The sequence below is a fragment of the Rhineura floridana genome, chromosome 10 (assembly GCF_030035675.1).
Source record: "Rhineura floridana isolate rRhiFlo1 chromosome 10, rRhiFlo1.hap2, whole genome shotgun sequence".
Classification (NCBI taxonomy): domain Eukaryota; kingdom Metazoa; phylum Chordata; class Lepidosauria; order Squamata; family Rhineuridae; genus Rhineura; species Rhineura floridana.
The window spans coordinates 44,258,143-44,281,433 of NC_084489.1; the positions used below are offsets into that span (position 1 = coordinate 44,258,143).

The following is a 23,291-nucleotide window of genomic DNA, read 5'->3' on the forward strand; positions in this document are numbered from 1 at the left end:
AATCTTGTTAGCTGCTTAGATCACAGAATAAGTCTGACCTGGAAGCTTTTCTGTAAGAGGCTGATCTTTCTATATTTACATATTCTGGCCTATTGTCAGAATAAGTAGCTCTATAGATTAAATCCCCGCCATGGCCTGGGTTTAGGATTCTCATTTTTCACTCTTCCTCATTGCAATAAAATTTAAAAAATGGCAGCTCATAATGCTGGCAATATTGTATGTGAAATATTTGCTAACAGCCTTACTATACTTGCTTTACTTGAAAAATTGAAGACTTCTTATCAGCTTAGGTTGAACACTGAAAAATGAAATGGACTGCCTTCAAGTCGATCCCGACTTATGGCAACCCTATGGATAGGGTTTTCATGGTAAGCGGTATTCAGAGGTGGTTTACTATTGCCTTCCTCTGAGGCTGAGAGGCAGTGACTGGCCCAAGGTCACCCAGTGAGCTTCATGGCTATGTGGGGATTCGAACTCTGGTTTCCCAGGTCATAGTCCAACACTCTTAACCACTACACCACACTGGCTCTCAGGCTGAACATTAACTGATCAATATTAACTGATCAATATTAGTTTGTCATTTATTAATAGGCCCTTGGACATTTTTTTTAGCTGCTATTCAAAATTGTCTCAATAAAGTATCCCAGAGAAAATACCTGTAAGCCACATGCTGGAAACTTACATTAACTTGGAGAGTACCAGATTTTATTAAGCTCATTCATATAATTTTATATAGATATGTATCTAGCACAGAAGTACAGGGCAGATTGTTTTCCCAGGATATTTGTGCCTAATAGATATGATTGCATTATTATTTTGTAGATTACATGCAGCAGATGGGAGGCCAAGCACATCTCTTTTTCTGGATGACAGTAGAAGGATACAGGGTTACAGCGCAGCAGCAGTTGGAAGTGCTATCAAGCCTTCAGAAAGATGGAAGGCATCAAACTACAGAAACAAAAGGCCTGTTAAAGTCAGCTGCAGTTGGAATTTATGATCAGTATTTGTCAGAGAAGGTAAGAATAGGTTTTAAAAGAAAAGTAAGCTATGTAATAGCCGTACTCTAAACATTTGTTTGCTTGCATAGGTATCTTAGGATCTGTTTAATCAAAAGTATGTTCATATTCTTGACTCTGTGAGCTAGTTTGAATTTGGGATTTCAAATCACGTGACAAAGTCCTTAGTTGATTGGTTTCACTCTTTTTATGTTTATTTTTTTATTTAATTCTATGCACCTTCCATGGGCTCTGTTGCCTGTCTTGTCCATAAACTTTAGTATACATTTTTGTAACATAGGCACACATGTTGTTCATATGTGAATAACATGAATACATTTTAGAAACATTTTTTTCAGATACATTTTGAGAAACACATTAAATTAAATGCCATCTAAACGTCCAACCTCTTACTCTTGCTTCCTTCACGCTTGCCATGGACAGATGTGGAAACCATAGCTCCTGTCTAAAATTTCTAGAATGCCCTTATAACCCAATATCTTTCCCCTTTGACTGGTGATCAATGTGCTTCTCGATGCAACATTTGAAGATCAGAAAATCTATGCCCCACTTTTATTTGGGTGTGGATCTGAATTCAAATACAGTGCCTTGCAAAAGTAATCAGACCCCTGACCAATGCCCTCATATTACAATTTGTTTCCGGTCACAATTCAAAGTGCTGGTTTTGACCTACAAAGCCCTGTACGGCTCAGGTCCAGACTATTTGACAGATCGTATCTCCCTACATGAAACTGTCCGGGATTTGAGATCTTCAGGTGAGGCCCTTCTTGTGTTCCCCACACCTTCGCAAGCACACATGACCCGGACATGAGATAGGGCCTTATCGGTGGCCGCCCCAGACTGTGGAACTCCCTTCCGAGTGAGGTGCAATCAGCTCCCTCCTTGCCGTCTTTCCGGCGACAAGTAAAGACTGTTTTATTTCAACGGGCATTTGGGATAGAGAACGACCAGGATTAAGTGTCATAGGTTTGGTGATTACATTATATGATTTTATTATTTTAAATTGTCCACTGTTTTTAACCTATATTTTATGGTTTTAATTTTTCTCATAGTTTAATTCTTTTTAAATAATATACTCTGTATGTTTTAGTGGTGTTGTTTTTAGTTGTAAGCCGCTCTGAGTCCTATTGGAAAAAGGGCGGGGTAGAAATAAAGTTTATTATTATATATTATTATTATTATTGTTGTTGTTGTTGTTGTTGTTGTTATATTACTGAATATCAAATGGTACATTGTAATTTCGTTCTGTATGATATTTTATTTTGAAACACTGAAACGCAAAATCAATTATTCTAAGGTGACATTGGTTTTATGTTGGGAAATGTTTGTAAGAAACATAAAAAGCTGAAACATGTTGTTTGTGTAACTATTCAACCCCCAAACATTAATATTTGGTAGAGCCACCTTTCACTGCAATAACAGCTTTTGGGGTAGATACGTACCAGCTTTGCACACAATGTTGGAGGGATTTTGGCCCGATCTTCTTGGCAGATTCGCTCCAGGTTGTTCAGCTTAGTTGGACGTCACTTGTGGACTGCAATTTTCAAAGAGCGCCACAGATTCTCAATGAGATTGAGATCAGGACTTTGACTGGGCCACTGTAGGACATTCACCTTTTTGTTCTTGAGCCACTCTGTTGCTTTGGCCTTGTGCTTGGGAACATTGTCCTGCTGAAAAGTGAATTTCCTCCCAAGCGTCAGTTTTTTAGAGGACTGAAGCAGGGTCTCTTGCAATATTCCCTGTATTTTGCTCCATCCATTCCTCCTTCAATTTTAACAAGATGCCCTGTCCCTGCTGATGAGAAGCATCCCCACAGCATGTTGCTGCCACCACCATACTTCACTGTAGGGATGGTGAGTCTTGAGGCATGAGCAGTGTTAGGTTTGCGCCACACTTAGTGCTTTGAGTCTGGCCCAAAAAGTTCTATCTTGGTCTCATCTGACCACAAAACCTTTTCCCACATTGCAGCTGGGGCACTCTCATGCTTTCTGGCAAACTCCAGACGTGCTTTCAGATGGTACTTTTTGAGTAATGGATTCTTTCTTGCCACCCTCTCATACAGGCCAGTGTTATGCAGAGCTCTTGCTATGGTTGACTGGTGCACCATTACTCCACTCCCAGCCACTGAACTCTCTAGTTCCTTCAAATTGTTCTCTTGTTTGAGTGCTGAGTTTTGAGGGACAGCCTTTTCTTGGCAGTGCCTGGGTGATTCCACTTCCCAGTTATTGATCCAACTGTGCACCCTGGGATATCTAAACTCTTAGATATTATTTTGTACCCTTTTCCTAATTATGCATTTGTATTACATTATCTCTCACTTCTGTAGAATGCTCTTTGGTCTTCATTTTCCTTCAGATCCACAGCCTGACCAATGATCCTTCAACAGTGGGGTTTTTATCCTGACAATGTGACAGCAACTTTAATGGTTCACAGGTGGAGGCCAATGGTAACTGTGTACTCGATAGGGCAATTTCTTTCATCTGTGTAAACTGGAAGCTTCCACAGCACAGGGGTTGAATACTTATGTAAGCAACATGTTTCAGTTTTTTATATTTCTTACAAACATTTCCCAACATAAAACCAATGTCACCTTACAATAATTGATTTTGAGTTTCAGTGTTTCAAAATAAAATATCATACAGAACAAAATTACAAGGTACCATTTGTAATTCAGTCATACAAGACCATTGGTCAGACTACTTTTTCAAGGCACTGGAGGCAAATGAGTACATTTTTTTTTCCAGCTGTGAAACAAATTGTTGCCTTTCAGAGTTTGGGAGAAGGCAAACACAACAAGTTTAACAAGATTTCCACAGTGGTTCCCAAACCTTTTTTTCCCATGGACCACTTGAAAATTGCTGAGAGTCTTGGTGGATTATTTAATGATTTTTCTGCCTGTTGTGCTAGAAGGTGTCTGAATTTTAATTGCATTTGTATTGCTTTTATTTCTTTTACTGTATTTTTGTATCACAATTTGAATTCAAAATTTAAGTGTTCTTTGCAGACACACCACAGGCCATCTGAATGAAGCTCATGGACCACAGTTTGGGAACCCCTGGTTTTGCAAAGAGCTATACAACCAATGCCTATTAGAATTTGCTTGTATTGGCCTTCTCAAAAAAGCAGTAGACCATAGTTGTACCCAGGGGTGGCCCTAGACTAGCCGCCAGCAACTGATACCCTAGGTGAACCATGCAGTTGGGGGGGGCAGCCCCAAGGGCAGATCTAGGCTGCAGTTCTTGGTAAACTAGGAAACATTTTGCCCCTATTTTCCGTTTAATGTTTTTAAGGGTATTTATTTAAACAGATGCATAATTACTCAGTTTGTTTGTCCATCCATCTGTCCAAAAATGTTTCTGACATCAGATAAAATAGAGACACAAAAGTCCATAGTCATTCATTATGCTATGTTTTTAAATTGCTATTACCACCACATCCAATATAGAAAGAACTAAGAAAACTCTTCAATGAACTTTAACCTGTAACTGCAAAACACCCCGAATCAAATACATTCACTGTTCTACTGGTTCTAGTGCGTCTCCACTTCTCTCTTCTGAAAACGGGGGCACACAACACTATACCCTGTCCCTTTTTACTGTAACACCTGTGTGATCAGCTTGAGTGCATTTTTTAAATTCAGCTTCAGAGAGATTTCACAACTGATCAGCAGATCAACCCATTCTCCCTTTAGATATGGCTAATGGAAACACTTTGCTGTAGACAACTAGTGTGTTCAGCCTCTGTGCTCTTAACACTAGACTTTTCTTGCTTTACATTTTGCAAATTCAGTCACTAGTTCTTTTAGATTCAGTTTTCCAGCTATTTCATATTAGACTGACATTGTGGCAAGTCCAACAAGTCTTTCCTGCACCACTGTTGAAGGCAGATATGTTTATCAGGTACATTCTCCACTAACTACGGAAACTGGCAAAGTTAAAAGAATCTGTAGAACTATAAAAATGCTTGGAAAACTGCAAGTTTATTTTCACAAACAAACTTCATTACTTCTTCTGTATTAATCAACCATCTCTCTTATAGTCACTAATTTACAGAGGGAGTAAATTACTCACAAATTGGGTTGGTAGTTGAATTCTATAAACAGTAAAAGCAATAATTAAGTTAATAACTATGTATGGGGTCTCCACGTTTTTGGGACCATGGGCACATTTGGAATTTCGAGAAAGTGCCATGGATACTGCCACAAAAGGGCTGCCATAGGCAGGGCATGGCCAGTCACAAAAGGGCTGCCATGGGGATGTGAATAATCCTAATATCTACTACTGCAAACAAAACATTCATTTCACAAAAGGTCTAAAGACAAGTAACATGCCCAAGAACCTTAATAAAAGGCTGAGGTGGGGCATATGAGCCCCAAAACATAAAACTACTCCTTTGAGTCCACAGTCTTCTGCTCCAATATGACCACCATTTCACAGAAGGCAAGTCTTTTCCCCAAATCACCTCTAAATAAAATACACCACCCTTTCCCTCCCACATAGGCCCTCCATTTTTTCTTCCCCAGCACCTGGCTGAGATCCTTTATTTTTTTCATTCCCCACAGTAACTACATTTTCCATAGGAGGTATGCCATCAAGCGGGTAATAGCTCCACCTATCGTCCGAAGGCAAGAATGTTTCTGAAGTCAAGACTAGGGGCGACAGGCCCCTCCCACTCTCCAGTTCATTCTTGCCTTCGTCCGTGCAAGATCTATAGCTAGTGACTAGATAAGTTTTGTGTGACAGAGTGTGGAGTTTTGTGTGTTTATTTCACGTTGTTCCCTTTCCTCTGTCTTGTCTTTTACTACTGTTTGTGTGTCTTTCCTGGGGAATTCCTTGGGGAGGTTCCCCCTTGCCCGGGTGTTTTCTTCCCAGGACAAAGCTTACGACGCTTTAGAGAGATCGTGGCTGCGGTCTCTCTCCCTCAGTGGCGGACGCAGCCTTAACCAGGAGCTGCGGCTGCGTTTTTTCCTGTGTACCAAGGCTGTTGATACTTTACAAAAGCTGTTTGAACTGTACATTCTGCCCCCATCCGTGGCCGTGTACCAAGACTCCCATCCGTGGCCATGTACCAAGGTCGTTGATACTATACAAACGCTGTTAACATAAGAACATAAGAAGAGCCTGCTGGATCAGGCCAGTGGCCCATCTAGTCCAGCATCCTGTTCTCACAGTGGCCAACCAGGTGCCTGATGGAAGCCCACAAGCAGGACCCGAGTGCAAGAACACTCTCCCCTCCTGAGGCTTCCGGCAACTGGTTTTCAGAAGCATGCTGCCTCTGACTAGGGTGGCACTGTACATTCTGCCCATCCATGGCCGTGTACCTCAACTGTTGATACTATACAAAGGCTGTTTGAACTGTACATTCTGCCCCATCCATGGCCGTGTACCAAGGCTGTTGATACTATACAAACGCTGTTTGAACTGTACATTCTGCCCCATCCGTGGCCGTGTACCAAGGCTGTTGATACTATTCAAAACGGTTTGAGTGTACCAAGACTGTTACTACTGTACTGGCTGTGTATCAACGCTACTAACATTGTACATTCTGCCCCATCGTGGCAGTGTACTTAGCCATCTGCCAGTGCATTCTGCCCCATTCGTGTGGCAGTGTACTGATACCCATAGAAAATATAAGATGGCGGAACAGCCAGCGACGACTCAGACAGCCAAGCCGTAGCAATCTAAAGCGGCCAAGCATAAGCACACTAAAGCTGTTGCCAAAACTAAACATCTTTCCAGCCACAGCACAACTAAGCGACCACGTTATGTCTCCGTTCCAGCTTCTGATGGCATAGCCCAGGAACAGTTAACGAATCTAACTCACTCTCCATTGCTTCCTCTGAGGAGGAGGACTTTGCTGGATTTCCTGAACAGCCAACTACCAACCTGCCCCCTCACATATTACCACCCAGGGCTTATCCATCGTCACAGCCCACTGGGCCGCCTCTACAAGTGCAACCATCTGTTTCACCGGGGCTACAGCTGTCTCATGAGTCTTCTGTCCCAACTACATGGCAGGCTGTCATTTTGTACTTAATCACAGTCACCGCCACAAGTCTCCGCCATACCTCAGCACAGTATGGACCACTATGTATGTCATGAGGCTATTTCATCTTACTCCCCACGTCCCTTTGACATTGTCAGAGGCAGATGCATTGATGATGTTTCATATGGGGAGGAGGCACCCTTTGCTGTACAAACCGATGGAGATGCATGGAGTGCTCATTCGGAACACGAGGAGAATGCTTTTTATCCCCTGTTCGATGCCTCAGATTATCTGCCTCTTGCTCGCAGAGTATTGAACACCCTTGGTCCCCAAGCTACACAACCAGCAGCTACCGCTTCCGCTATTAAAGGGGCCAGGGCCTTGAAATCCCCCGCGCCAGCAGAGCACTACCTTCCTCTTGCTAACAGTCTTTCACCTCTGGCTCCTAACTTCACCAGCAGACTGGCTCTTCCTGGCATAGTCGAGCCGATATCCAATCTAGTATATAGATTCCTTTTTGCCGAGGGAAGGAGGTTCCCATCTACAAGGTGCCTCTGATCACAGGCTGGGCTTTGTTTTACGCAAGAATCATGAGGCCACCGCCTTCTCCATGCAAGCTGCTGCATCAACTTCTGTCCTTTCTAAGACATTGATGATGTGGTTGGATGACCTTTAGAGGATCCTAATCCTGATCCTGTATCTTTGAGGAGGTCACTGATAAAATTGCGCAAGACAGCGGCTTTTGTAGCTGATGCCACTTTGGACGCAATTCAACTGGGAGCTCGAGGTATGGCAGCACAGGTAGTCGCTTGGCGGACCCTCTGGCTTCGTCACTGGCAAGCTGACTCCACAGCCAGAGTTATTCTATCAAGGGCACCTTATTCCGGATCAGTACTCTTCGGTGAGGAGGTCCTAAAGGCAGTGCTTGTTGACCCCAAGGACGCTCGAAGGCCCGTCTTGGCCACTGTCTGGAACGCAGATCTCAGGCTTTTCAGACGTTTCTCCTCATATCGCACGACCCAGCCCTTTCGAGGAACGCGACCTGGGTGACAAGACCGCAATTTCCGAAACTATGATTTCCGGCCCTCCAGGGGATCCTGGAACGGAAGTTTCCCTGGCAGAGACAGCCTTCAAGAAGGAGACTTCCTGGTTTCTATCGACCTGAAGGAAGCATATCTCCATGTGACTATTTGCAGAGCCCACAGAAAATTCCTTCGGTTTTCTTTCGGCCCCCAGCCTTTTCAATACTGAGCGATGCCGTTCGGCCTCTCATCTGCCCGAGAGTTTTTACCAAGGCCTATGACCGGCCACTCAATTTCGACAAGCCACCTCCAGCCAACCCAATGCATACAACATCTAGGACCGATATTGGACACCCGACAGGTGACGGTGTTCCTGACCCCAGACTGTATAAATGCTATCACAGACGTCGCACGGTCTCTGATATCCCACGTAACCGCAGACGTTATGCTTCTGTCCAGGGCTCTCGGGAGGTTGGTGTCCACCATCCATATTGTGCCATGGGCTCGAGCTCATACGCGCCTGCTCCAGTGGACTTTGCTACCGTTTCAGCAGGATAGTGCTATGTCAAATCATCGAGCAATTCCCTTGAGCCACGCTCTGCATCTTTCATTCCGCTGATGGACGGGGGTCCGACATCTCACCCAGGGCTCTCTGTTCAGAGAACCCTGCGGAACTGTTATCACTACAGATGCAGTCCCCTTGGCTGGGGAGCCCACTGCAACTCTCAGTTCGTTCAGGGGGTTCGGAACAGAGCAGAACAGACTCATAGTAGTATTGGCTAGAGCTGAAGGCTGTCCACTTAGCTCTGCCCCATTTTCAGTCTTTGTTCCACTTGGACCATGCTCTCATTCGAACGGACAACACGTGTGCCAAATCTCATTTAAACAGACAAAGGGGACCAGGTCCCATCCTCTACACATCTGCGATCCCTACAGGCAGAACATCTCAGAGGAATTTGGAATGTGACAGCAGACTGGCTCAACAGACAACTGGTTTGTCTGGGAGAATGGAAACTTCATCCGACCATTTTCCATCTTCTCCAATGTTGGTTCGGCGTCTTCTCAGTTGATCTATTTGCCTCCAGCTGCAATTGCCAGTAACCCAGGTACTTCACTCGATACCTGAGCATGATAGCAAAAGCGGTGGATGCCCTGTTGTACGTCTTCCTTCCAATACCACTCTTAGCCAGAACCTTGAGAAAGGCGCGACGCGAGAGGGCCAATCTGGTTCTGATAGTCCCATACTGGCCCTGTCGACCGTGGTTCTCGGATCTCCTTGCCATGTCAGTGACGGATACTTGGACGCTCCGGGTCAGGCCAGATCTCTTATTCCAGGGTCCAATATTGCATCAGGATCCCACTTGGCTCAAGCTAACAGCGTGGCTTTTGAACGGGACATTTAAGATCTTCTGGTCTGTCTGATGCTGTTATTGACATTATCTTGGCCTCGAGATGACCATCCACCCCTGTATATATCAACATACTTGGGTGGCAGTCTCCAAGGGTGTCAGTCTCAGCACTTCGATCCTTCCAGGCCACAACACAACAGATACTGCAGTTCCTTCATAGGGGCCTCCTGATGGAACTTACACTTAACACTTTACGTAGACATGCGTCCACTCCGTCTTCCATTCTCTCAGTGTCCTACACTGATGCTCCTATTGCCTCGCACCCGTTCATCAAACGTTTTATGAGGGAAACCGCGTTACACTCACCGGCTGTATTCCACCGTTTTCCCTTGTGGACTTTGTCGAAGGTCCTACAAGCTTTACAACGCCCTCCATTTGAGCCCCTCAGGACTGTGCCTTTACGTCTGTTGTTGTTCAAGGTCTTGTTCCTAATCGCGATCAACTCGGCGAGACGAGTTTCGGAACTGGGCGCATTGTCTTTTGCACGTCATCTCTGCGTTTCTACAAGGACTCTGTTGTACTGAAGACTGATCCTTCCTTCCTCCCAAGGTTGATTCAGTTTTCCATTGCAACCAGGAAATTGTTTTGTCCTCCTTTTGTCCGAATCCTACTCATCCTCTCGAGAAGGCTTGGCATTCATTGGAGGTCCGCAGGGCTCTCAAGACCTACCTGTCTAGGACTCAGGATATACGACGGACCGAGGCTTTGTTTGTATCCTTTCATCCAAGGTCTATGGGGCATAAAGTAGCCAATTCCACCTTATCCCGCTGGTTGCGGGCATGCATTACCTTAGCCTATGAGTCCAATTCCACCTAGCGTTACCGCTCATTCCACCAGGTCAGCGGCCACTACGGCTGCTTTTGATTCCAATGCTCCTGTTGCCGATATTTGCAGAGCTGCTGTTTGGTCTACCCCACATTCGTTTATAAGGCATTATAAAATTGACCGTTATGCCTCTGCCGATGCCTCTTTTGGCAGACGAGTGTTGCAACAGGTTCTTAATGAGGATTAGGTTGTGGGTGGTCCCTCCCTGTTATGGGCTGCTTTGGTACATCCCGCTTGATGGCATACCTCCTATGGAAAATGAACCATTGGTCTCACCTGAAGGGTGATTTTCATAGGAGGTATGCCATCACGACCCTCCCAGGCGGAGGATACCTAGATATTTTTTAGGAATTTTATATATACCTGTTACGCTATTTTATTACATTTATTAGTGAAGTCAAGACTGCTATTACTGTTATCTCGCTATGTTAGAGTCATATTATTATGAATGTTGTTATTATGTTATGTTCTTGCTGGTAGGCCCGTTGGCCTTTTCTCCTGCATTTTTAGATATCTCTCTTTGGACTCGCTGCGAATGAACTGGAGAGTGGGAGGGGCCTGTCACCCCTAGTCTTGACTTCAGAAACATTCTTGCCTTCGGACGATAGGTGGAGCTATTACCCGCTTGATGGCATACCTCCTATGAAAATCACCCTTCAGGTGAGACCAATGGTCCATTTCCTTCTTCCACTGAGGCACAGGTACAGCTGCTCACTTGCACTATCCATTCCTCTCCTTGGAATCCACATGCTCTCCTGCTGAAATTGTCCAGTTAGAACTGTTTTCTCTCTGCTGGCCCTGTCCAGTTATAACTGTTCTCTCAGTTCTAATTAGAGTTCTCATTGGAGAAGAAAGGAAACAGTTTTAATTGGTCTCTCTTCTCTCTGCTTGTAGTGTCCATTTCTGATTCTGTGGCCAATTATAATGGTAGAAGGCCTAAGAAAACTGTCAGTGAGAGTTAAGAAAAGTTGGTAGCCATTACAATTTATAATAGTGCAATGAAAGGAGCAGAAACCCTTGAGGACACTCTAGTAGGTCTCTGTGAGCATACTGGTGCCTTTAGGCTCTGCATTGAAGATGCTGGGCACGTAGTGTATGTGGAGTCAGTGTGGTGTAGAGGTTAGAGTGGGCTGGGGAAATATATTTTAAAAAAAAGTCTTCCTAGGTTGCTCTAGTATTAGCCGTGGCTGTGGCTGCAACCATCTTGCTCGTGCAAGGACACTACCACCAGTAGAGTTCCTTTTTTATTTTTTCCCCCTTAGGTTTATGGTGCTCAAATTAGTGGGATTTAGAGAAGAGAAATCAGAAACCCAACCTAAGACATTGTAATGAAGAGAAAGGAAAAGGGAGAAAATCCTGACCATCTCTTATGGAACGCAGCAAATCTGCAGTAGTACATATTGTGCATTGTATATTTCAAATGTGATTGCAACATGAAGTGCGCCTTCAAAGAAAATGCTGTAACTGTTGGCCAAATAGAAGAGTTACAGTGCAAACCTATATGCTGTCTACTCAACAATAAGTCTCATTGAGTTTAGTGGGGCTTACTCTCAAATAAGGGGATAGGATTACTGCAATCCTATCACCAATTTATTGGGAGTAGGCCCCAGTGAACTCAGTGGGAAGTACTTCTGAGTAGACATGTGCTGATACAAAACAAGCCTCCCCTCTGAATAATGAAGTTTTGTAGGAGATACAGTAAATGGTTTTCTTTAGGGGTTTGGGGTGTTAATGGTTACTTTTTTGTTTTTAAATAATTGTTTTATTATGTTCATAATGTTGAAAAGTTGTTTTTGGTTATTATATTTGTTATGTCACTGTTTTATTATTTTTTGTTATTAGGAAATTGTTTTTGCAATTGTTTTTGATATGTATTTTTGTTCACCTTGTTGTAAGCCACCTTGAGCACAATTTTATGTGGAAAGGCGGCATACAAATAAAATGATGATGATGATGATGATGATGATGGGATTCTGAAAGAAAAGAGTTGGTAACAATGCAGCAATGCCAAACATTCATGTGGCCCCCTCCATGTGTGAGCCCCCTCTCATATGTGAGGCCTGGGGCAATTGCCCTCTGTGCTGCCCCCAAAAAAGGCCCTGGGTAATGCTACTTTCCTTTTATGGGCCACCTTATTTATTGAATCTGTATGCACATCGGAATTGAAATCATGACAGATTCAACTAACCGTCCTGCTAGCAGGAGCCATTGCAAGGATTCCCGCTAAGGGAACATGGCTTATGCCCTCTCCTTCCCTTGCATCCCCCCCAAAATCGGCCCCATATCGCATGGGGGAAGGAGAGGGGAGACTGCTCCATCAGGCAAGCAGAAATGTTTGCGCTGACAGAACAATCTCATCAGTGCTACATAGAACTGAAATAATGATATCTTTGTTGTGTGATATTTTACTTGCGTTTTTGAATTAGTAATTTTCCTTGAATTTGGCACATCCACCCTTAACCTGGCACCCTAGGTGACCCCCTAGTTCGCCTATATGGACGGGCCACCCCTGGTTGTCCCTTTTTAAATGTTATTTTTATCACCATACTCTGCTGTTTTGAATGAGTCACTGTTGCCTTACCTTGTGTATGTTTGGGCTTTGCATAGAAGTGTAGTAGAACTATTGCTATCCTTCATGGTCTTTTGGACCCCTTTCTTCACTGTATTTTACTGTGCTCATTATGTACATTCCTTGCAACTGAGGATACTCTTCATTCATCTGACAAAATGGGTGCTAGTCCCCAAAAGTTTATATGGCAATTAATATGTCAGTCTTTAGGATGCCACTGGACTCTTGGGGTTTTTTCCCTAATCATAGCGCTTGCCACTGTTTTATCCCCTTTTCTTGCCCTTTATGCTCTCTTCTTGATTAAGCTAAAACATTTTTTTCTTTCTCCTATCGGTTCTTTCTCATTTGTTTTGGAAAATCTGCTAAGAATGCAGATGCTGTAAGCATGATCCACACAAACTTAAGAATTTTCACTGGAAAAATTAAGCAAGTGCTTAAACCTCAACTGTTCAAACCAATTGGATTTAAAAGTGCTTAATTTGGACCTTGACGTTTCAAATCCCAAAAATATTAATTTGCTCTTAGTTGCTGAAAATGAAACAATGGACATTAATAAGGTGTTTTGTACTACTTGGGTGCTCTCATGTGACTGCTTTTACATTTGAAGGTAATAGTAGATCTAAGGAATATCCTTTGGTTTGATTAAAATAACCTTTGCAGTTATTACTTTTTGTGTGTCCATCTCCAGTTCTATTTTCTCTCCAACAATAATGTGAGTTTTCATTTTTTACGAATGATGGCATTAAAATAAAGTCAATTGGTATACCAAGTTTATTGAGCTCTCTATGGCAGGCATCTCCAAGAGTCAATATTGATGATACCTTGGTAGTAAAGCTGGCAGAAAAACTGAATAATGACGACCCAACCCCTGAAATCTTTGATGATATTCAGAGAAAGGTATAACATGTTCATTCTCTATTTCATATGTATTGGTGGAAGTTTTTTTTGCTTTGGATTGTTTTTACTGATTTTAGGTAAATTAAGATTTATCCTGAAAATAATGCAATATTATATCTATTACATGCAACTGTCATAGTTTGCTTTCTATATAGCTTGTGGCAAATGTAAAAGTACTAATCTCCTAAAAATTCCCACACAGGAATTCTTCCTTCCTTATTTTAGAGCCATATAGGGTGCTGTGTTAAGTTTGCTCTGAATTTGATAATAATTGTAGCAAGTTTTAATTGGTGCTTGCACAGCAGCCTCTGAGTTTCTGAATGCACTGCAACAAATTCAGTGATAGCTCTCCAGTCTGGAAAGTACTGGAGAAAATTTTGTATGGAGGATGCTGGTTTATTAACAGTATGACAAAGAGATTCTTTGATTAGTTTAAATGTTAGCCCAATTTTAGACACACATGAATTAGTTTTGTCCAAATTATGGTTTGGATGAAATGGAAAACATAAATATTACAAATTGCAAACAGAAGCTTTAAACTGAGAGGAAGGGGGATGAAGTTTGTGAGCTCAAAACTCACCATGGATCATGCACATAATGGCAAGCCATATTCTGAACTGAGATATTTAAGTTTGGAATAAGGGTTGCCAGGTCAGAAGCATCCCAAACCCTGAGATTTCAGAGGTGGGCCCTAGTGATGTCATAAGGGGCAGTGATGTCATTAAGCATCAACCAGTTGCTTGGAGCATACCACTCAAAAAAAATATCTCATTGAAAATTAAGATAGAAATCATAGCTAAATGAGGGTGTTCCCAGGTTCAGCAGAAGTGACGGGATCATTCCTTCTCACCTGCTTTGGGAGCCTGGGTAGGGAACATTTAATCTCGCCTACTTGCTTCTGATAAGAAGGGTTTAAGTGCCCTCAGGCCAGGCCAATCACCAGAGGGCCATTGTAGGAAGAAGGGAGCCTAGTGTTGTGGATATGTTAGATGGGAGCACTCCAGAGTAAAGATGGGTGTCCCTGAAGGCTGTAGTTCTAAACACACTTACTAAGGGACTAAACCCCATAGAACTCATTAAGACTTACTTCTAAGTAGATATGGTTAGGATTGTGCTGTTAAGGCTTCTCTGGGGATCCTCTGCAAAGATACCAATATCCAAGCAGGGTTGGCAACCCCCTGCCTACCATTTAATGTGCCTGCTCCAAACTTCTTTACAAACTTGACACTTCACTGCAGAGAGAGGCTTGAGAAATTAGTAAGAGTTAAGAAGATTCTCTACCCTTTTCTGCCTACCCTGTGGGCTGCTATAAACTCACTTTGACAGCCAACCCAATGTTGGAGAATTCTTGTATTTCTCCTGTGTGATCTTTGCTGGGGGTCCTTTAAATAATCTGTGACACAGGCTTAAAGCAAAAGGGTAGGCCTTTATTTCTACAAGTATATGCAAGGTCAGTCCCCCAGAACACATCCAAGAAGTATCCAGGAGGGACTGCCATGAGATATGGTGTGCACAGATCCGTTATACCTTAAAATTACAGCATGTGACAATAATGAACCAATCCCCCAAGTTCTTTTCTATGTAACATAACAGTTTCTTCCCTCTTGAAATATTTCCAACCAACCAGATAACTTTATTAAAATGAATACATGTATATTCATAACCAAGCAGATACCTCCCATCCCCATTGTATTCACTGATGTCGATCTGTCCCCTTGGCTGATATTACCACTATTCTACTGTCATATATTACTGATGATCTTGTACTGTTCTGAAACCAATATGTACCATTACATTCCTTTCTATCATGGCTCCTGACCAGTCAAGCTGGTCAAGGAATATCTCTAGGACACAACAGCATATTCCTTGGGTGAAGCCATGATTACAAGCCAAATCTGGCTCTCCTTTGAGTGACTGGCAGTTTCTATGTGAAATTCTGCTTATTACTACTTTGCTATAGAGAAAAATTAATTTAAATCACCATGTTATAACCAAAAGCCACATAATATAAAGAATATAATATAAAGAATGTTTCGGGAAAACAGAAAAGGGAAAAGGGTAAATCTGAGCCAGCCACTTCTCCATAAAACACAGAGGGATGCAGGCTCTATAGTATGCGAGATCAAAAACCTCGTTTTCCAAGATCACATAGTGGAGAATGCATTAAAGAAAAGGACTGCACGCTCTTTGTTTGGAACAGAATTCTCATTAAGGGTAGTCACAAATCAGGTGAATGTGACCCTTTGCCAGTTAACTGATTTTCATTCCCAAGCTTCTAGGATATTTTAATCCTCTGGATATATTTTCTTAAAAATATATTTTCATATAAAGCAAAACATATAAACAAAAAGATATATGAGTTCTCTATAATCTTAACTAAAATCTTCATTTTTACCATTTTAACCTGCTTCCCCGGAAAATTGCTTTTCCCTGCTAAGCATGCATGCTTCCTCATTGACAATGCATCATCAATCATAAATTAAACATATACTCAGGCCTACCTGCTATGAACTGGAAACTGAATTTGCTTTTCTTATAATCCCAAGGCCTGTGGCCTTTTGCTTAATTTTATTATATATATGTATGTATGAATTATAGAAAAAAATCCATTTTTTCTCCATCACCAATTCCAGTGAGTAATAATTGACAGAGAGAAAACACACATGGTTTGGTCTACCTTCGCAGCAGCTTGGGAACAACAGCAATTGAAGTCACACTTCTCAGTATGCGAAATCTCTTTTACCACTGTTGGGCAAAAAACAAACTATCATGCAAATAACAAGGTGCATCATCAGTGGGTTTAAGGGGTTGAACTGACCACATGGAACCACTGTTGCTGCTTCTATGGATGTAAGGGAGTAAGGTCAGAGGTAAATGAAATGCAAATAGAAAAACAAAAGACAATGATGATTTCCTAAATGCAATACCATACCAATCACAACAAGATTCCTATGAGTAAGACAGAAAAAACTCAGCATCCCACAACAAGTCAGGGTTCCTGACCAAAACTGAATCTGAATTACTTCATAAACTTTGGCTGCATATATATAATTTTAATTTATTTTTTTAAGCAGCCTAATCTGCCCCTCAGGGTGAAAGCAACAGAGGGGGACCATGACCACCCCAAGGAGGAAGGGCACACTTAAAATATAGAGAAAATAATCATGTACAACAATAGTATGAAATCAGATACATATCAGGACATAGCATGAAGAAATATTTATATAAGCATGACTGTCAAAGATGTTCATTATTTACACAACCTGTAAGGGTATTTATAGTGCAAACCTATGCATGCTTACTCAGAAGCAAGTCCGTATATATTCAATGGGGCCTACTCAAACAGGGAAGCGTGCACGGGACTACAACCTCAAATGATAAGAAACTTCACTCATCCAACCCAAAATTCAGAATCATGCCACTTTAAGCTGTTTTGCAGCTGTTTTATATTTGTTTTATGGTTATTGGATTTTAAATGGATTTATATCTTGTTGTGAGCTGCCTTGGTTTTCCAACCGTACCTCACCAGGGTTATTGGAAAGATTCCATATACATGCACACTGGAGATGTAAAGATACATACATTCCATATAATAGTTTATTGTCAAAACCAGTTAGTCTTGCAGAACATTGTTTTAAAATAAAATCAGTATTAGTTTCCTACAAAATAAAACAAATGACACCTAAGTAAGCCCTGCCTGCTTTAAAAAATAGAATTGGAGGGGAAGAGAAAGATTTACAACACAAACACAATCTTTTGCTATGTTCACTCAAAAATCCCATTGATTTATAGCACAATCCTAACCATGTCTACTCAAAAGTAAGTCCTATTGAATTCATTGGGGTTCACTGCCAGTATGAGGGATTAGCATTGCAGCTTTACTCCCATAAAAGCGAGTGGACCATTGGTCTCACCTGAAGGGTGATTTTCCTATGAGTACGGACATCACAGCGGGTATTAACTCCACCTATCGTGTGAAGGCAAGAATGTCTTTGAAGTCAAGACTAGGGGCGTCAGGCCCCTCCCACTCTCCAGTTCATTTGCAGCGAGTCTAAGGAGAAATATCTAAAAATACAAGAACAAGGCAAACAGGCCTGGCAGCAGGAAAATAACACAACAGTACCATGCATAGTAACATGACTCCAACATAGCGGTATAACAGAACAAGAAGTCTTGACTTCACTCTTAAATTTAAATATAATAGCGTAACAGTAATATATAACACATTAGAAAATATATAGTCATCCTCCAACTGGGAGGGTCGTGATGTCCGTACTCATAGGAAAATCACCCTTCAGGTGAGACCAATGGTCCATTTTCCCTATGAGTCCGGCCATCACAGTGGGATGTACCAGAGCAGCCCATACAGGGAGGGACCACACACGTGTTAATTGTCATTAAGAACCTGTTGCAACACTCGTCTGCCAAAAGAAGCGTCAGCAGAGGCATAGCGATCAATTTTATAATGCCTTATAAACGAGTGTGGGGTAGACCAGACTGCAGCCCTACAAATATCGGCAACAGGAGCATTAGTGGCAAAAGCAGCCGAAGTGGCAGCTGAACTGGTAGAATGAGCCGTTATACTAGCTGGAACTGACAGCTTCAGAGACTCATATGCTAAAGTAATACATGCCCTTAACCAACGGGATAAGGTATAATTGGATACTTTATGTCCCATAGACCTTGGATGAAAGGATACAAACAGAGACTCCGTTCGTCGAATCTCTTGGGTCCTAGACAGGTAGGTCTTGAGAGCCCTCCGGACATCTAACGAATGCCAAGCCTTCTCGAGAGGATGGGTAGGATTCGGGCAAAAGGAAGGCAAAACAATGTCCTGGTTGCAATGAAAAACCGAATCAACCTTGGGACGGAAGGAAGGATCAGTCTTCAGCACAACAGAGTCCTTATGGAAGACGCAGAGGTGTTGAGCAGAAGACAATGCGCCCAACTCCGAAACGCATCTGGCAGATGTGATTGCGATCAGGAACAAGACCTTGAAGGACAGCATACGTAGGGGCACAGTCCTGATGGGTTCAAACGGAGGGCGTTGCAAAGCCTGCAAAACTTTCGGCAAACTCCATGAGGGAAACCGATGGACAACAGCCGGAGAGCGTAGGGTGACTCCCCTCAAAAAACGTTTGATGAACGGATGTGAGGAAATAGGAGCTCCAGGAGAGGACACTGAGAGAATGGACGACAGAGTGGACGCATGTCGACGTAGAGTGTTGGGTCGAAGTCCCATCTTAAAGCCACTATGGAGAACATGCAGCACCTGATGCACAGTGGCCTGGGATGGATCATGGTGGTGGGACTGACACCACTTGGAGAAAGCCACCCAGGTATGTTGATAAATACGAGTGGTAGATGGTCTTCTCGAGGCCAAAATAATATCAATCACAGCGTCAGACAGTCCAGCTGACCTCAAATGTCCCCGTTCAAACGCCACGCTGTTAGATTGAGCCAAGTAGGGTCCTGGTGCCATACTGGACCCTGGGATAGGAGGTCTGGCGTTACTGGAAGTGTCCAAGGCTCCATCATTGACATTGCCAGAAGATGTGAGAACCACGGTCGGCGTGGCCAAAATGGTGCTATCAGAACCAGCTGTGCCCTCTCGGTTCGCGCCTTCCTCAAGGTTTTGGCTAACAATGGTATTGGAGGAAAAGCGTACAAGAGACCGTCTGGCCACGGTATTGTCAGAGCATCCATTGCTTCCGCTGTTGAATCCAGGTATCGGGCAAAGTACCTGGGAAGCTGGCAATTGCGACTGGAGGCAAACAGGTCGATTGAGCATTCGCCGAACCAACTCTGAAAACGATGGAAAATGGCTGGGTGAAGTTTCCATTCCCCCGGAAAAACCTGTTGTCTGCTGAGCCAGTCTGCTGTCACATTCCAAATCCCTCTGAGATGTTCTCCTTTCAGGGATTGTAGATGATGTTCTGCCCAGACAAAGATGAGGGAGGCTAGGTCCTGCAGAGGACGAGACCTGGTGCCCCCCTGTCTGTTCAAATGTGATTTTACACATGTGCTGTCTGTTCGAATGAGGACATGGTCCAAAGGGAACAGAGACTGAAAATGAAGTAGAGCTAAATGTACAGCCTTTAGCTCCAGCCAGTTGATGCTTTGAGTCTGCTGTGTGGTGGACCAAACCCCCTGAACGTACTGGGAGTTGCAGTGGGCTCCCCAACCTATGAGGCTGGCATCTGTGGTTACAACAGTTCTGTGTGGTTCTCTGAACGGCGTGGCCTTGGAGAGGCGTTGGGACCTCGTCCACCAGCGGAATGATAGGTGCAGCGCGGGGGTCAAGCGAACTTTGTGATGGTTGGAGCTGGCAATGTCCTGTTGAAAGGGCAGTAGAGTCCATTGAAGATGCCGAGTGTGGGCTTGAGCCCATGGCACAATATGGATTGTAGAAATAAACATTCCGAGCGCCCTGGCTAGAAGCATGACGTCTGCTGATGTTTGGTGCATCAGGGACCTTGCGATGCTTGTGATGGCAGTGATGCGATCTGGAGCCAGGAAGACCATTGCCTGCAGGGTGTCCAACATTGCCCCTAGATGTAGTAGGCGTTGAGTTGGTTGGAGATGGCTTTTGTCGAAGTTGACAAGCCAGCCGTAGGTCTCTGCCCTGGAAGTGTCAGTTCCAGGAGCCCCTGAATGAATTGGGGTCATAGGATCTGAAGTTGCGGCCTCGTCCTCCTGGCCGCGTTCCTCGAAAGGGCTGGTTAGTACGGAAGGAAGGAGATCGCCTGAAAGGCCTGTGGTCGATGTTCTGGACAGTGGCCAGAACCGGTTTGTGGGCGTCCTTGGGATCAACCAGCAGTGCCTTTAGAGCTTCCTTGCCGACGAGTAACGATCCGGAGTAAGGAGCCCTGGACAGATTCATTCTGGCCGCTGAATCAGCTTGCCAGTGGCGAAGCCAGAGGGTCCGTCGAGCAACTATCTGAGCCGTCATGGCTCGTGCCCCCAATTGAGTGGTATCCAAGGTGGCATCGGCCACAAAAGCTGCTGTCTTATGCAACTTTACCAGTGACCTTCTGAGGGCGACAGGATCAGGGCTAGTGTCCTCTAGAAGATCATCTAGCCACATCATAGCTGCTCTGGAGAAAATGGAGGCTGAAGCGGAGGCACGCGTGGAGAGGGCAGTGGCCTCGTGATTTTTGTGGAGGGCGAAGTCTATTCGTCGCTCAGTAGTGTCCTTTAGTTGGGAATCCCCTTCCCTGGGCAAGAGAGAATGTGAAACTAGGCGAGCGATTGGTTCATCTATGCCAGGGACATCTAACTTGGTGGCAAAGTCCGGAGCTAGGGAGTAAAACCTGTCAGCCAGGTTCTTGAAGCGGCGAGAATGGAATGGGTGAGCCCATTCTTTAGAGGCCAATTTGGCAATCGGGTCCGGCACCGGGATGTAATGTTCAGTAGGTGCAGGGGATTTGAGAACCTTGGCCCCTTTGATGGCTGGGGTGGAGGAAGTTGAAGGCGCAGTCTGGAGACCAAGGGTATTAACTACCCTGCGTGCCAGGGGCTGATAGTCTGAAGCATTAAACAAGCGATACGATGTATCCTCCTCATGATCTGAATAGTCGCTCCAGTCATCTCCTTCAACGTGGTCAGTGAAGGATGACTCCTCCGCATACGAGGCTTCGTCAAAAACTCTGCCTCTGGCTACATCAAAGGGGTTAGGTGAACAGGAAGGATGAGCTTCATGACACGCACGTTGGTCCATGTTGAGTTGGGGTATGGCAGGAGCTTGTGGTAGTGACTGCATTTGGGTGAAAAATGCCAGCATGGCTTGAAGTTGGAAGAGGAAATCAGGGGACGGCAGCAGCCCAGTTGTGGTAGATGTTTGTGCCTGAGTGGCTATTGGAGCAGATGTTTGGGACGGTAAAACGGAGGGAGGCTGGTTAGGCGAAGGCTGAGTGGGGAAGCCAGCAAAATCTTCCTCGTCAGAGGAAGCAGCAGGGGAATGAAGTATATCGCTTATGTGTGCCTGAGTTGCTGTGGTAGTAGTGGGGGTTGGCACAGAGGCATAGCGTGGCCGCTTTGGTTTGCTATGGCTTGAAAGATGTTTTGTCTTAGCCATTGCTTTAACATGCTTAGACTTAGTCGCCTTAGATTGTTGCGGCTGGGCTGTTTGTGACATGCCTGGCTGATCTGGCATCATATTGGCTGATTGTGACATGCCTGGCTGTTCTGCCATTTTATATTAACTTCGGTGCAGTACACGGCCACGGAGGGGGCAGGATGTAAAGACCCGAACTGGCACAGTGTACGACCACGGAGGGGGTAGGATACACTGGCAGATGGCTAAGTGCACAGCCACAGAGGGGGCAGGATGCACTGTGGTATCAGCGTTAGGATAATATAGGCTGTATAATATAGGCTGTATTTTAGGCTTGGTACATGGCCACAGAGGGGGCAGGATGTACAAAATATAGTTCAGATTAGTGCTGTAGGCTGGATTTCAGGCGTGGTACACGGCCACAGAGGGGGCAGGATGTACTGAATATAATTCAGATTTAGTACAAGTCAGCCACTGATATTAAAGCTCCAGCCTTGATAATACTGAATATAATTCAGATTTAGTACAAGTCAGCCACTGATATTAAAGCTCCAGCCTTGATAATACTGAATATAATTCAGATTTAGTACAAGTCAGGCACTGATATTAAAGCTCCAGCCTTGATAATACTGAATATAATTCAGATTTAGTACAAGTCAGGCGCTGATATTAAAGCTCCAGCCTTGATGATACTGAATATAATTCAAATTTAGTACAAGTCAGGCACTGATATTAAAGCTCCAGCCTTGATAATACTGAATATAATTCAGATTTAGTATAAGTCAGCTCCAGCCTTGATAATACTGAATATAGTTCAGATTTAGTACAAGTCAGCCACTGATATTAAAGCTCCAGCCTTGATAATACCGAATATAATTCAGATTTAGTACAAGTCAGCCACTGATATTAAAGCTCCAGCCTTGATGATACTGAATATAATTCAGATTTAGTACAAGTCAGATTTAGTACAAGTCAGCCACTGATATTAAAGCTCCAGCCTTGATGGTACTGAATATCATTCGACTTTAGTACAAGGCAGCCACTGTATTAAAACTCCAGCCTTGATGATACAGTCACAGTAAATTTGTGTGTGAGGAAGCCCTGTGTAAGTCTGTCTACAACACACAGACAACACACATACAGATAGCTTGCAGGGAAGGTATCCGTTGGTTAATAAAGGGGTTAACAAAAAAGGCGGGAAATTTGAATCCAACAAAAATGGCGTCCGGAAAAGAAAGGGCGGGAAAAATGATCTAAAAATGGCAGAGATAGACGGAGCAATGGCGGCCATCTGATAACGAACTGGGGGAAGGGTAGCCCAGCACAGTCTCGCAGGGGGAGCCGCGGGGCGATAGCCGCGCTTGCGGCTCTAAAAAACCCCAAGAAGGAGACTGCCGAGAGGAGCAGGAAGGCAAGCCGCTGCCGCCGCCGGCTGCAGAGCTCTCCACAGCGAAAATTAAAATCACGGAGATAGAGGCTCCGGAGAGGCAGAACCCCGGCAGGCTGAATTAA

General features: G+C 43.9%; 1 protein-coding gene across 5 annotated transcripts in view; it reads left to right on the top strand.

Annotated features, from left to right (window-relative positions):
* Positions 1-23,291, top strand: part of SNX13 (sorting nexin 13) — a 157,740-nt gene that overhangs the window by 91,351 nt on the left and 43,098 nt on the right. For all 5 annotated transcript variants that reach the window (XM_061586097.1, XM_061586096.1, XM_061586093.1 and 2 more), the window contains 2 exons: positions 823-1,016; positions 13,619-13,723. In XM_061586097.1, the coding sequence (XP_061442081.1) occupies positions 823-1,016; positions 13,619-13,723 (299 nt within the window). The remainder of the gene's footprint in view (positions 1-822; positions 1,017-13,618; positions 13,724-23,291) is intronic.